At 42.2% G+C, this 15,232-nt stretch overlaps 1 protein-coding gene across 2 annotated transcripts in view; it reads left to right on the top strand.

Annotated features, from left to right (window-relative positions):
- ADAMTS17 (ADAM metallopeptidase with thrombospondin type 1 motif 17) overlaps positions 1 to 15,232 on the top strand; it is a 183,542-nt gene that overhangs the window by 139,942 nt on the left and 28,368 nt on the right. For both annotated transcript variants that reach the window (XM_065641941.1, XM_065641942.1), the window contains 2 exons: positions 2,286 to 2,445; positions 4,471 to 4,606. In XM_065641941.1, coding sequence (XP_065498013.1) covers positions 2,286 to 2,445; positions 4,471 to 4,606 — 296 coding nt within the window. The remainder of the gene's footprint in view (positions 1 to 2,285; positions 2,446 to 4,470; positions 4,607 to 15,232) is intronic.

Below are 15,232 nucleotides of genomic sequence, written 5' to 3'. Positions count from 1 at the left end.
TACACTGGACTGACAAAGAGCCAGAAGCTTCAGTCAGTCCGTTGTGACCTGCATTTGAAACCAATTATGCACGCGTACACACACACCCCAATTATATATGGCTACAAAATTGCATGAAATTGGTTTCATATGGGCCTTCAGATTCACTAGTCTTGCACCCATGTTGAGATAATAAGGATTTCTTTTTAGGAGCTGGTTTTTAACACTTGAGGCATTTCTCCAAGCGCATTGCTTTAAGTATATTTCTTGGAGAAATGAATGTCTGTGTAACTGGGTCTGTGCTAGACCTCCTCCTGGCAACAGAGGACAACCAAACACTCTCAGAGCACAAGGATGCTTCATACAAGACCGACTGATCAGTTCTGTAGATCAAGCTGTTTGTGTCTCATGCACTTAAAGAAAGCCAGAGCGGGACTTTGCATTCTCTGTCTCTGACTGCCTGGTATTCTGAATTGTGTTAAAACAAAAAGAAAAAGAAAAAACATTCATCTTTGAAACTGTAATGATGACTGGCTAGTTTCAACCTTGGTATTCAGTTCCAGTAGTAAGACTCCCTCTGTAGCTGAAGCAAAATTGTATTTTTCTCCCCACATCTTCTGGAACGTGTGTTTCTGCCCGGGGTTATGCACTGTGCAGAGGAACTCAGGGGTGCTAAGTATGTGTAGCTCCACAGTGTTCACTGCACAGACCTCCACGATGTCGATGCCTGCAAGCTGGACCCCTTCCTTCTGCACATGTAGTTATTCTTCTGGTTAAGTGAGCTTATGACAGCTTTGGTGAGATTATTGGTTAAATAGGAGTGATTTCTGCCAATCTGATGGGAAACAATTATTGTCAAGAGAAAACAGCACTTGCAAATTTGCTTTTTTGAATTGAGCAGCCGCTTGCTTCACTTATGATAGCTCTGCTTAAAGTATCTTCTTTGATAAGGCACTGCTCCTATTTCAGCAGGTGACAAGAGCCAGCAGAATTCACCTGTCTAATGCTGCTGAGATTATGGGATAATAACTATAAGTGAGGCTAAAGCCACATGATCAGCATTACAGTAGCGCTTCCATGGCATCTGTTGATAGTGTGGTAACTTGGATTCCAGGGGCCTCATACTCCATTGGATGTCTTTTAATCACTTCTGACTCAAGGCAGTGAAAGGGAGAGCCAAACGAAGGCCAAAATGTAAATCAAAACATGACAAGAATTGTCATCAACCTGTGGTGAAAAATTAAGCATTTTCTCTGTTCCTCTGCCTTTTTTAATAGTCAGCGAGTTTTGGAGTAATAACACTAGAGACATCACATATGCCTCCATAGGAAATAATCAGCCTGCTGTTGGAAGCAGATTTCACCTTCCTCTAGCAATACTCAGAGTATGACAATATAGACGTTGCCAGCAGCTGTATGATATGACTCTTCTTTGTCAACCTCAGGTTTCTGAGACAATAAATTCCTGCTCCTACAGCTTGTCAGCAGGAATAGACACGCTCACTTTGAGTGCCACATTTCCCAGGAGGCATGTGACTTTTTTTTTCTTTGCGTTAGTTGTTTTTACTTTGAGAAGGATCTCCTTGTTCCTTCAAATGTGTCAGAAACATTTCTGCCTTCAAACCAGGGACTGCTGCAGCCCAGCGCAAACGCAACAGTAAATGCTGCAGCTCACAGAATCACAGAATGGTTCAAGTTGAAAGGAACTTCTGAAGATTGTCTTGTCCAGACCCCCTGCTCAAGCAGGGTGGTGTACAGCAGGCTGCCCAGGACCATGATCCATAAATAGTACAGAGTTAACCCAGATTTTCCCCATTCTCTGCAAAGGTGCTCAGCCATAAGCATGAGTCTCTACATGAGGCTTGCAGACAGCTTGCTTTCTAGAAAACAAGGGCAGGACAGGTATGCTGAGTGACTTTTTAACTCTAGATGCTTATTAAAATAGTTATTATGTGAAAACTGCTGATTTATTGCTTCCTGTTGTCTTACTATTTCTCTTTAGATAGCCAGTGGCCTGCTGATCGCATTTGAGACTTAACTTTATGCACTGAATTCCAGGTTCAGACATCTCCATGGCTGTTTTAAATATTCACAAATCACAAGCAGTTATTGCTCCCGCAGATGCCCTGTTTTACCAATACCACTGTAATTTCAGCTTTCTAGATAAAGATTTGGTTGCCTTTCACAAGGTACTCGTATTTTAGAAATATTGGCCCGAGACAGCATTTCCAGCATTACTGTCTCTGCAGTCTTGGCTTTCCCAGTACACAATGTGTTGTAACAGCTTTTCTTTTCCTGCTGAACCAGGTGCTGCTATTTCATGACCAGAATTACGGAATTCATTATGAATACACCATTCCTGTAAACTACACTGCTGAAAACAGAAGTGAGCCAGAAAAGCAACAGGATTCTCTGTACATCTGGACGCACAGCGGATGGGAAGGCTGCAGCGTGCAGTGTGGAGGAGGTAAGGCCATTTGGAAGCTTGGTGGAACTCGCAGGCCGGTGTTTGCAGACACCAGCCGTTAGAGAGGTGCCTGCAGAAGACAGGGTTGCCAAAGCATGAAGGAAACTGGCCATGTGAATGGATGTTGCCATAATGACCTCAAAGAAGAGCTCGTTCTCACCAACTCTCCCAGCTATCATCCAAGCCCCACAGTTAATTTTCACCCAGCGTTTTGGCAGGGACGCGGCTTGGTCGGCTCGTTACTGTAGGCTGGATCTGCACCTGGATTAGCACTCCATGGATGGCTCAAGGCGCCGTGTGCAGCCCCATATCTCAAACCTCCGTCACATTCTTGGAGCAGAGTTTTCGCAGGTGTTCAGGCGTGTTCACCCAAAGACACTTCCTTCCCCAAGGATGAAATGGGGGCAGTGCTGCTGTGACAGCTCCTGGAGATTGCATCAGATGCTCTGAATGTGGGATGGACTTTCTGGGAATACCTGAGCACATTGCAAATCATGCTGTTCAGAAGATCCCTGGGATGTGCTGAGACAGATCTGCTGAAACCCTGGGGGGAACTGATGCCTGTGAAACCAGAGACTGGTTTGTCAGCCACTGTCCGTTGAATTTTCAGTGCTGGATGAAGTAGGTTTTTCCCTGAGGAAAATGGATCATTTCCATGCATTCTGGCCAGTCTTTCTTCACCAGCAGACCCACTTTATCATATTATATGACACAAGGAGATAGTGCTCATCTTCACATTTGCACGCTCACTGCCCTCAGTGTAGTGAAGTCATGGATTTTTTTTCTGTAAATAGAAATCATTTTAAAATGGACACTTAAATTTTAAAATAATATAATTTCTTAGAGTCATTAAACTTTCACAGGAATTAGCAGGAAAATTGTTTGTGGCTCCTTTGATTTGTGTCACAAGACTGCCACATATTTCAATCAAATCAGTACCTGGCAATATGGCTCCCACGGGTAGTAGCTTGGATGACAATTGATCTCATATACTTTGGTTGTCAGATGCTTTTACTACTTATCCGAGCTGGGAAGAGCCTTTTTCCTTCCAGGTAGACTTTTACAAATTTTTTATTAACAGAATTTGAGTTAGTTTTTATTATCTTCTGCAGATAATGAATGAACTCAATTTGATGCAGACTCAGGGTTAAGAAGAAGAGCTGAGAAACCAAAATAATTAGCAGTAAGGCAAAGTCACGTGGTAAAGAGATGGCATTTTCCTTGTCACATCTGCTCACTGTCATGCTGTCCTGCAGCACAGCTTTCCTGAACCCTGAGGGCCACACTGCTGCCCTGAAAATCCTGACACACAGAGATGTGAGAAATGCTGACCACTCCTGAGATGTCTCCTGCTGGCAGCATTTTTAAAGTACTATGTCTGGAGGACCAGAAGATAAGAAAAAAAATTGTTTTGGTGGCTTAATTAATTTCACCTCTTGGTGAAACACAAACAAGCCCAGTTTATCACTCTTGAACTCGGTCACTCCTTTTCAACCTGACTCTTCCTGACTGGGGAGCAGCAGGAGGCAGCTGTCCTGTCATTATCAGTCACAGAGTGGTGGGTGGTTGTGTGGCTTCAGGTTACGTGGCTGGAACATCTGTCCGAGGTGATTACAGGGCACAGCTACATGTGGAGGAGGAACCAGAAATGAAAGCAAATTGTTTTCAAGATTGTTTCCACCTTAAACAAAAAGAGAAAGCCCAATGTGTTGTTCCTGTGAAGCACACAATTTCACAATTATTGGGGAAAGATTTGTAGCTTTTCTGAAAAAAAGAAACAAAAACAAAACAAAAAACAAACAAAAAACCCCACAAAACCCCAAAAACAAACAAAAAACCAACAGAACAGTACTGAGATAAGACGGAAGTGGGAAATAAGATTGCTTGCAGAGATGTTAGGTCTGTGTAGATCTTATAGACATAGCAGGGAGCTCCTTGCTTTTGAGTTTTGGTTGACTAGTTGATGTGGTTTTGTTCTTAGCCACTAGTTACCTTTTTCAGAGTTATTTTTTATTGGACTTGCAGGTGAACGGAAAACCATTGTGTCCTGCACTCGAATTATTAACAAGACCATGACACTGGTGAATGACAGTGACTGCCAACGAGTGAATCGCCCCGAGCCCCAGGTCAGGAAATGTAACACACACCCCTGCCAGTCACGGTAAGGAGTTAAAAAATAAAACCGAATATCCTTTTTCTTCACAAATCGCCCATTTCCAAAGCTGCCATCTGGTGAACATGGTGGAAATGTCTGAAAGTATTGGGACATATTGTTAGCCATGGTAACTAGCTGTAATATTCGTTTCCTTTTGTTGAGCAGGTCAGATTTTCATTACCTCAGAGTCCGTTTAATTTGTGGCCAGTAAGGCCAGATTCCACACAAGCTGCCTTCACGTATTGTTTGGGGATGGTTTTCTTTTTCCCTTGGCTGCCTCCTGGGTGACAGAGCAGCTTGCACTATAAGACTAGAGTGCAGTGACTGCATATCTAACCTTTTTTAAATTTTGAATCAGCACAGAGTAAGGCCTGATTAATTATCAAACAATGCTACAAAAAACCCCTGCGAACAGCTCACAGCCTTCAAGCTGCTATAGCTGACCTGCTGCGTTGTGTGCCTGATCTGTATTGGCATCATTCAGACTGGGAGTCTCTAGGCAAGGAGTGTCTCTTGTTTGTATGAAGTTTACACAGTGTCTAGAAACACCTGCGTAGTTTTGGAAACATCCTTGAATGTTGTTGTAGTCAAGAAGTTATGATGAAGCTCATTTTAGATGCTTTCCTCAGTACTTTGCTTTTGTGCATCAGCAGGAGTAATTAGAGACCTAATAGTAATAAGTTCTAAAAATAATAAAAAGCTCTCAGTCTAGCAAGCACTTTTAGCTGAATTAATTGTGATCTACAATGTATAGATATAAAAAAATAAAAAATATTTCTGGCCAAAATGACAAAACACAGGAAGGCAAATTAATTTGTTCAGTTTGTTTGCTAACACAAAGTTCACTCTCTCTCTGCAGTAATGTTTAGCATTGTGGAGTAGCGTAGATGCTCAACTTTTAGTAGTAGTTAGAACACAAAATCAATATAGGATAAAGCTCAACAATATCTAAAAAAGCATATTCAAAACAACCTGCTAGATGGTGCATATTGCATGATCAGATAAGCGAGGGAAATGTACCTACAAAGCTACTCCTGCTGGCAGAAGCAATAGGGAAAATGAGAAAAAGCACCCTTCCTTCTAATTAGACCTGCGCTCTGATTAAAGTGCCCTGAAGCAGGAAAGTCCAGTGTCAGGTAATCCGTGAATAAGGCTGGGCTGTTCCAGGTTTCGTTTTCTGTCTGCATTGCCTCTTATTGCTGCTGCACCATATTGTTGCCACACTGCTCTTGGTGCTACTGAAAGGTATAATGAGATACCTGTGTGCTTCTGGGTGTGTAAGGAGAGCCAGGCTCTCAATGACTTCAAGGAAACAGTTGTCATTTCCATGAGGAAGTTTCCTAAATTCAGTGATGCTGGGATTTCTGTCATGTCATTCTCTCAGAAAGGCAGAAACAAGGAGCATCAGCATGAAATTTCTTGTAGACCTTTCGTGAAACCATTAGAAGGAGACTGGAGTGAGCACAGGCACGTGTATGGAGGGGATTCCAGGCAGTAGGGATGAAGAAAAGCAGCTTACAAAGCTCTGGCAGAAGCGGTCAGCTTCTGCCTCTGCTAGCTGGGGGCAACAAAGGGAGGTCTTGGCCACTAGGTCTGTCAGAGCCATGAGAACCACTGTGCTGTTTCTCAACGGGTTCTCCATGACCCTGAGGCCCTGGTCTCCAAAAGTCTCCTCTTTGTTGCACACTTTCATCATGACCTTGCTGCCTGTCCAGGCAGCGACAGTGGCTTGGGTTAAATCACAATGCCCTGTTCCTATATCCAGATTGTGTTATTTTTTGGATTCAGGTCCAGGCCTTAAAATTATTCCAAGATATCTCTTCTATATGGAGTTACCAGGCAATTTATAGACACGATTTAGCACAGTTGTCCCCAGGAGCAATTAGCATTGGCATGGTGGTACTCTCATTGGTCCATATTTTGTCGGGGCAATGACAGTGAACACCAAATGTGCTTAGTACCCGTAAAGGCTACAAAATCCTTGCTGATGATCTGATAGACCACACTGTCTCACTCCCTCTGTGTAGACCACACTTTCACACTTAAAATGCTTTTGACTGGAAACATTTTCAGAAGCACATTCTCTGTGCCTCTGTAGAATTTAAATTTCCACTTGCGTTTGCCCACCCAGATATTAGAAATGCATGCTTAGCATATTCTCTGACCAAGAACATCTTAAAGAAACCATTCTCTTTCACCATGTCAATGCTTTTTTTATAAGGCTTGAATTTGTTTTAGGGTTTCAAGTAAAATTATTGTAGCATCTTGTTACAATAAGGTCCTTTCCCATTTCCACTCAGACCTAAGCCCTTTACCTGAGTGCAGAAGAAGGAACAATGTGTTCCTTTCTGTAGTATACTTGCTCTGTTTAGGGCATTTTGATCTACATTTACACTTTTACTCAAAATGTAAAAGAATCACCTTACAGAGAATTTCTCTCTAGGGAAGAACCTTATGGCCAGCACAGGACTGGGTCATAGGTCATTCAGTCTGTGTTTCTCTTTCGGATGTGCTGTGTGACTTTAATTCTCTCTCCCACACCGTCCCTTTGCTTCCTCGCTCAGTCCGTATATAATCTGGGTTGCATACGCCTTGGGATGGGGTGAGATCATGTTGTATAAATGGAAGAAGAGGAGGAGGCTATTGCTGTTGAGATTGTAATAAAAATAAAAAACCAATAACCCATGTTACATATGTAACGTGATCTGGAGAAAAAAAAGGGTACGATATTAATAACAGTGTCTTTCTTCCTGCACGATCCCAAAGTGCTTTGCAAATTATATATCCCTTTGAACTTCAGCCACCTCTTGGGAGAGCCAAATAGCGCAGGGGACAGTAGTTTCACGAGGCCAAGGAGAAGATTAGACCTCTGCAACTCCAACCCAGCATCTGAAAAAAACATAACAGGTTTGAAAAAAGGATTGGATACACTGACATGTTTTAAAATGAAACGTCAGAGAACAGAATTTTCTTGGGGGTTGTGTTGAAACTGGCAAAAATAAAAGAATCTTTCATTCTTTATTATTGTTACTCTTTCACCTTTTAAAAAAAATGCCTCTTTTTCTTCCTATTTTATTTTTTATGTTCCTTGACCCTCTTTTTCCATTAAATTCTTTACAGCTTCCTTTCCTGTCCCAACTGCACCCTATTAGCACCTCTTTATTCTAATCCTTTGCCTAGCTCTTTAGATATTTTTTACAAAACCCTGCTGTAACCAGATGGAATCTGGATTCTTGCATGCGGTGCGTATGGGTTGTTTCCAGCACACTGAACACCAACCCAAATATATAGGCAAGCCCAGCACTCATGTTGGCACAAGACTCAGAAATCACAGATCACATCAGCTGTTATTACTGAAAACATAGGTCGGCCAGTGGCCACACACTTCAATTCAACATGCCTGGTTGGGTCTATGAGTATGAAATTGCTCCCCTCTAATGCAGGAAAAGAACCAAAAACACATGAAATTTCCCAACTGTTAGACTTGTTTGCATACACCATTATTTTCCCTCCTCTTTGTTGTAATAGATTTGAATAGAGGTTGAGTTCTTTCAAAGACCTGCTGAGTATGTGGTGTTCCTACACAGATGCTTAACAGCAGCATAAAAACCAGAGATCCCTGCCTTCATCTACAGAAAACCGCAGGAGACCCAAGTCCTTATTTTTACCGTTTAGGACTTGAAAGTATCTCCTGAGTCCAAGGGTTAGTTTGCTGCTGCTACCAGCAGCAAGTCGTAAACTCCGTTCTGATTTTGCTCCACAGTCTCCTTCCCTCACTGGAAGGCTCCTCTGTGACCTAGTTGTCCCTGTCGGTCAGGAGCTTTTATTTCCAGCCTTAATTATTCACTGTCATGTTTCAGCCATTTGTTCTTGCATCAGCTCTGTTCCTTTGCTTACACAGTATTTTCTCTCCATAGCTCTTTGCTGTATGATACAGCGAACCAGTGTATGTCCTCTTTCCATCATTTTGCTGGGCTAAATCCATGACTGTTGTTTAACTTCCTATTGGATCAGAGACTGTGCATCAATTCTTAATTCCCTTGGTCACCTTAGTCACTTTCTCTCCTGGTGCTCTAATTTACATTATGTAAATTCAAAATTTTGAGTGAATTTTGAGTGAAAAATTTAAGTGACCAGAAGTGGATGGAGAACCCCAGTCTCAGTCCAGTCTGGCCCTTACAGTCACATTCCCACTCTCTTGTCTTCATTGGCAGTCACTCTCCTGATACATGCTTTGCTGTTTTCATGGCTGCATCATATTTGTGGCTTACAGGCATTCTAGATGTTTTCCTCCTCATTTGTTTCAACATATGAATCCTACTTTAACACAGAAATGCCTGTTGTGGTCCCTAAGCACGCAGCCTTCACTGTGCGCTGTTAATTTTCATGCTATCTCTGTTATTGCAGTGCTCAAGGTTATTCAGTTCTTCCTGTATGACATCCTCATCCTCTGTTGCTTTGACAATGCTTCTACATTTTGTATTCTCAGCATTTTTCCCGATTTTTCGGTTTTCTTCTTTTTGTGCCGAGGTCATTAATGAACATACTAAATTAGATCAAATGCAAGACATCTTTCAGGAAATCCACTGGTAACTAATCTGAATGCCTTTAATACCTGATATTTCTTTACAGCATTACACTGTGGCCTGCTCTCATCTGCCACATGATTTACACATTGATATCCATGTTTTCCAGCATATCACCAGTTTTTCCAACTTACATATGCATTTCCAGTGCAGCAAAAGGAGTTCTTTACTGATAACCAAATAGATTAAGTCTACCACGCTTCCTTTGTCTGGAAAAGTTGTTATTTTAATCAAAGAAATACAGCCAATGAGTTTTGCCTGGAGGAAACCTATGTTGCATCCATTTACCACTATGTCCTTGATTATTGTCTCCCTCCAAATCTGCTCTAAAAACTGGCACGCCGCTGAGGTCAGGTCTGTGGTTGTTCTCTCTTTCTCTTTGTCTCCTCTCCTTCTTCCCCTTTCAGTTTTCCATCCATGGACTGGAATCCAACATCATTCTCTCCAAGGGCTTATGCATCACAGTGATTTCTGCTGGGGAAAAAATGAAGCCAGTTCAGGGTCGGCCAAGGCCCCAGCTGGTTCAGCACCACACCCACCTGCCCAGAAGGCTGGTGACCGCTCAAAGCACAGTGCCTCAGTGTGTAATGGTCAGTAGTGCCCATTGCTCTGATTCCTGGACTGATTTAAGCTCATGGTTCTGATCTGTATGATCCTTACTGTCTGAAAGTCCACCTCTCCCTTTAGACCCCACCATATACCTGTGACAGTGCCCTGGTTAACAGCCCAAGAATACAGAAATCAGTCAGTGTCCCTGATTCTGGTCTGTTTGCACCATATTTATTTGTGTTATCATCCAGGGAGATGGGGAGCAGAACAGTTTTGAGTTTATTTTGTGAGGTGAAAATCTTGCAAATAATATAATTTGGGGGGGAGCAGTATGATGGAAAACTCCTTGAGAATGTTAGCAAATTATTTGCAGGGCTGAATGGAAATTATACTAAATTGGAGGGACATATTGGGAGTGTCTGTTAACCGAAGGGACTGAGCTAGACATGTAATGCTTCCAAATGGTTATGTTCTTTCATTAGTACAGTCGGATTCTTTTGGAACCTGTACAAATGTTTATCATCCGTAAAGTCCAGTGGCAATGAGTTCAAAACCTTATCTGTGCTTTGTGCTAAGAAACATTTCCTTTGGTGTGTTTTGAATTCGGTTACATGAAAAAAGAAAAGAAGGAACAGCCATGGGGAGGGTTTCAAATCATTTTAGCCTGGAAATCTGGCATAAACAGTAATGTTAGCACCCTCTGATCCAAGGAGGCACCACGTAAGAGCTCATTTTGAAGTATTTCCCAAAACTGGAGTTGGGATCTCTAGAATCTGTTTGAGCTTAATGAATTTGCCAGGGCTGTGCTGGACACTGTGCGAGCCACGGTGGCTGCAGGCGGCTGAGCGAGCGGGCGATGCTGCGCCCTGGCGGCAGCTCTTCAGGGAACCTGGCCTGGGCTGCTGGCCACGGGCAGTGCTGAGGGTCTCTCCCAGGTCTTGCAGGAGTAGGAGCCAAATCCTGTAGACCAGAAAGTCTGTGACACTTCTGGGTGCCTTTGTGAGTGAGTAGCTGATGTCTTGTCATGGGCACATCCGCTTATCACCATCCACTAGAAGGACACAAAATCACTTGCATTCCAGGTTGTAGGTGGTTCATCGAGTACAGCAATGTTCAATCAGTAGTTAATTAGCTACTGAAAGACAAAAAGATTTTTTTAAGCAAATCCAGCAATTCAAATCAATTAAGCAATTCTGGAAGAAAAATAAGAGAAGGCTTGGGAACAGAGTCTAGAATGAGGAGGGCTTATTGGCTGCTGCTAGATGCATTTAAATCAAATAAGTCAAGATGACTTGCTAGAGCAGAAACTAATTTGGCATTAGTTTTAACATGGATTCAAGAGAGAGGTTTCATAGCTTTGGTGTAAACCCCCACACTGGCTTACATCACAGTTTTCCTGTTATAATATTTGACTCAACCACCTTATGGTTAAACATTTCCTTGTTTTAAAATGTTAAATGGTCTGTGCTTCTTTGATTTGAGGCTCTTCAGACCAAGTGCAGTCTTTACCCACAAAGTAGGATTAGCAGGATAATCTAGCAAAATATTTAATTGTGAAATTCACTCCTACTGCTGCCTGCTGTGGTGCTCTTCACCCTGTTTTCATCCCTCGGTATGAGCTAAGGAAAAGGCACCGCCTTCCTGGAAAGGCAGGGAATGGAGTTGGAACACCAGTTGTCCCATCAAAGATGCACCAGCCATGGATCAGGGTAGGGATAACTCGCTGCAAAAGGGCTCTGAAAATGCTGATTTCTGTGCCTTAGTGTAGCGAGGCAGCTGCCAGCAAGAAAGACACCTTCTCGCACCAACGCCACGGCGAGTCCTCAGAAACTGAGTTATGGTGATCTGCATGTAAATTATAAAACATTGTCCTGTGGCTGATCTTATAATTGGTGGGAAATTTTCAAAAATAAAGCTGTCAAAATGATAATCACTAAAGAAAAAAAAGAAACCTGTGTGAGTGAAAGTTGGCAAGTCTGTTAGCAGAATGACTACTGTACTGGAAAATTACTGAGTACTGTTTATAAAGGCAATCAGACAGGAATGTTAGTCTTGGAGTCCTACTTTCGACATCAGCAGCTGTATTATTCTACTAGATTCCTTGTACTTTTTTCCAAAAAAACCCCAAACCTTCTAGTGACTGGGTGTGGCACAACCTGTTCCCAAAAGTCAAGATTTACCTGATTATTTTGACTCCAGTATGGCAGAGATATGGTGGAAAGTTTCAGAACTGTGTAGGGAGAGAAAGATACAACAGAAGATTGTGCATATTTCATGGAAATTACGAGTCCATTTGTGAACAGTGTTTTCTTGCTTCTACATATTCAAGCATGAATTTAGTTTGATAGCTGTAAGCAAAGAATATCTGTCAATTCCATGTGACTGATTCTCAGAAATCTTTTCCAGTTCTCCTTGCTAAAATTATCCAATGTGAAATCCTGGCCCCACTGCAAATTGGTCTGAGTTTTGCCCAACATCAATAGAGCCACAGTTTCACCCAGGTGCCTCGGAAAACTAAGAGCGAATTGGACATGATTTTGCATCACAAACTGGTGCTAAAGACAACCAGTGCTAACTAGACCTGGAGTTACCTTCACCTGTACATTAGTGCAACAATGTATGTTAAACCAACATGCATGCAATAAAATCTATTAGAAATAGGACCCTCAGATTAGTCTGCTCTAGATTTAGGATGAGGGGTGATGGCTTTAAAATGAAAGAGAGGAGATTTAGATTAGATATGAGAAATTCTTCCCCGTCAGGGTGGCGAGGCGCTGGAACAGGCTGCCCAGAGAAAGCACCAGTTTTCTGCAGATCTCGAGACAGAAATAACCAGGTGAAATGTAATGGGCTGCAATATTTACCCTAGAACATGTAATGACTTTGTGTTATAAAAGGCTACAAATCTCTGAGAAGTGACCTGACATCTTTAGATTGCACTCCTCCACCCTATCCTTCAGCCTTGACCTGTTTTATCTTCATAGCATTTTTTCCCAAATCGTTAGCTACAAGTCTTCATTTGCAGACATTCATCTCCCCTGGGTTTATGTACGTAGCGCTGTAGACAATTTATTTCCTAGAAAATGTGGGAGTCTTAGGCAAGTAGGTAGAGTGGATAATTCAAGGTTAATGACTAATCCAGAAAGATCAAATGATGAACTGAACCTCCAAAAGATATTTCAAGTTTGCCTCAGGGGCCTGCCAGATGAGCGTTGCCAAAGTAGATTAGAAGAAGTAGTCCCAATTCCTCAGCAGAGATACTGAGAGGTCAGAGGCTGAGGAAGACTCAGAAGACAAAGATTTAAAACAGCCATCTCAGATTGCATGTCCTGCCCATCCCAGCTTTTTGAGGCTATAGAAAAACACACCTTTCTGGACATTTTTTAGCTAGAAAGACAGCCACTGACTGGGTCAAAAAATCCGTGCTTAAAAGCTCATCACTTTCTTCCTAAATCTCACCACCAGCAGGGATCATCTAGCTCTTGAATCTTCTACAGAGATAAGACTACAAACAATAATAGCATGGGTAAAGCCATCCCTATGGTTGTGAGAAAGATGAGTGTGTTTGTCCCATAAATCAGCGCTTGTTGAAAAAACGAGATACTCTCCAGGGACTCCAGCTGGAGCGCTCACATGGGCCAGGAGGAGACAGGTTATAACCTGGGGGGGAAAGACCGAACGGAAAAGACCTGTGGTGTCAAGCAATCCCTAGGATCAGTTTACAGGCTTAAAATCTAGCTGGGAGCCAAATGCTCTGTATGATATACACAGAGCTTAGTGTACAACAGTTAATTGGCCTATGTACTAATACAGAGGCAATTTGGTGGTTTGAGTTAGAATACTGGAATTATTTTTTACATCGCCATAAGAAAAATATTTACCATTTTTTAAAAAATGAAAAGTTATTCTTAAACATATCCAGGTGTGTTCAAAATGTGTAATGACAGTGCAGAGAGGAAATTCCTTCTGTAGTGTAATTTAATAGTAACCATAGTGTGATACTATTTGTTCATCACGTTTTTCTTCGCTGTGTGCATATTACTTGCAGATAGTAATCATGCTAATACCTTGCTGCAGATTGCTTTACCAACTATGAAACTGCCAGGAATTTTCATATTTAATCACTTTATCCATAAATCCCTTGTCTTTCCACTGTAGTTGTGAATGATGTTGTTGAAATATAGTTGCAGTGATTCTGTGTCATATAGACGAGGTTCTTAGGTACACAGTTTAGTGCTAGATTTAGGTTATGGTTGGACTCGATGACCTTAATGGTCTCTTCCAACCAAAGTGATTCTATGATTCTACGATTCTCCAGGCACTAAAATAATATTTTCAGCTGCCTGTGAATGGGGCTTCAGGAGAACTGTGGGGGAAGCTCAGGGCACTGCCAGTACAGCGCGTAGGACTCACATTTACTTGTTTGCCAGATCATTTTTACAAGCCGTTGAACCAAGCAGAGTTTCCACTGAGAAGACGAAGTTTTGTGGTCAAAGTGATCACCCCCTTGATGCCTCTGAATATAGCCGGCTTTACTGATATTACTATTATTCAAACATTTTATCTGTCGCTGGTCTCTTGGGTGTGAAACTAAACCCACCACTTTAAAATAGCCTTAAATTTCTAAGTATTTTGATTCCATGTTAGCAGCAGTTGTCACAAGTATGACGGAGTGGGCTGTGAGGTTTCGAAGGTCCCTGACAGTGCAGAGTCACTTTATTTGTAACTATTGGGCTTGGATCGGGGATGGATGTTGTGGATCGGTAGCTGAAACTGGCCATGCAGCTGCCACAAAAAAGCTGAAGGTTGTGTTTTCACCACAGGCACAGCTTTGTATTGATTCCCTGGGTTTTCACTCATGCCCTGTGCAATCGTTCCTCTCATGATTATGATAATATTTGTTTTTTCTGTGCCAGTTTTCCAGTTACACTCTGTGCTAGAGTGGCGCTAACTAGAGACCACTGAACAGGGTAGAAACGAGGTGATTTCTCCCCTCCACAAAAGCAACAACAACAAAAAGGAATTTTCCTTCCTGAAAGGGAAGTCATACCCTTACTTCTTAAGGCATCTTGGAAATAGTTGGCACACTGCGTGCTGCCCATCCTAAATGCAAGCTCACAGACAGTCTCTGCCAAGAATGCATTTTTATCTCTCTCCTTTGCTTTCAGTCCCTTTCCCTTTTTCTTCTGCCAGTGGCTGTAGATCACAGCGAGAGCACAGTGCTGAAGTGAGTATTAGTTCAGTGGAGCCTGTACAGAAACTGTGACTCACATTCAGCTCATAAAGCAAAGTCACTCATCCCCCTCCGTGCCCTTGCTGAGTGGTTCCTTCACCCAGATAGATAACTCGCTCCGCATTTGCTGTGACAGGGCTGATATCTAGGGATCCTGGCTATTAATTTTCATGAACACTGGTTTCTGCACTTCAAAGCTATTTTTGTCAGTCTTTCAGCTCTAGTATTCAATTACCCAGCTGGCATTTTCCCATTCCGTAAGCA

Source organism: Caloenas nicobarica, chromosome 10, assembly GCF_036013445.1.
Source record: "Caloenas nicobarica isolate bCalNic1 chromosome 10, bCalNic1.hap1, whole genome shotgun sequence".
NCBI classification, from domain to species: Eukaryota; Metazoa; Chordata; class Aves; order Columbiformes; family Columbidae; genus Caloenas; species Caloenas nicobarica.
Note: the sequence above shows the minus strand (reverse complement) of the source record. Positions and strands in the feature narration are given on the sequence as shown.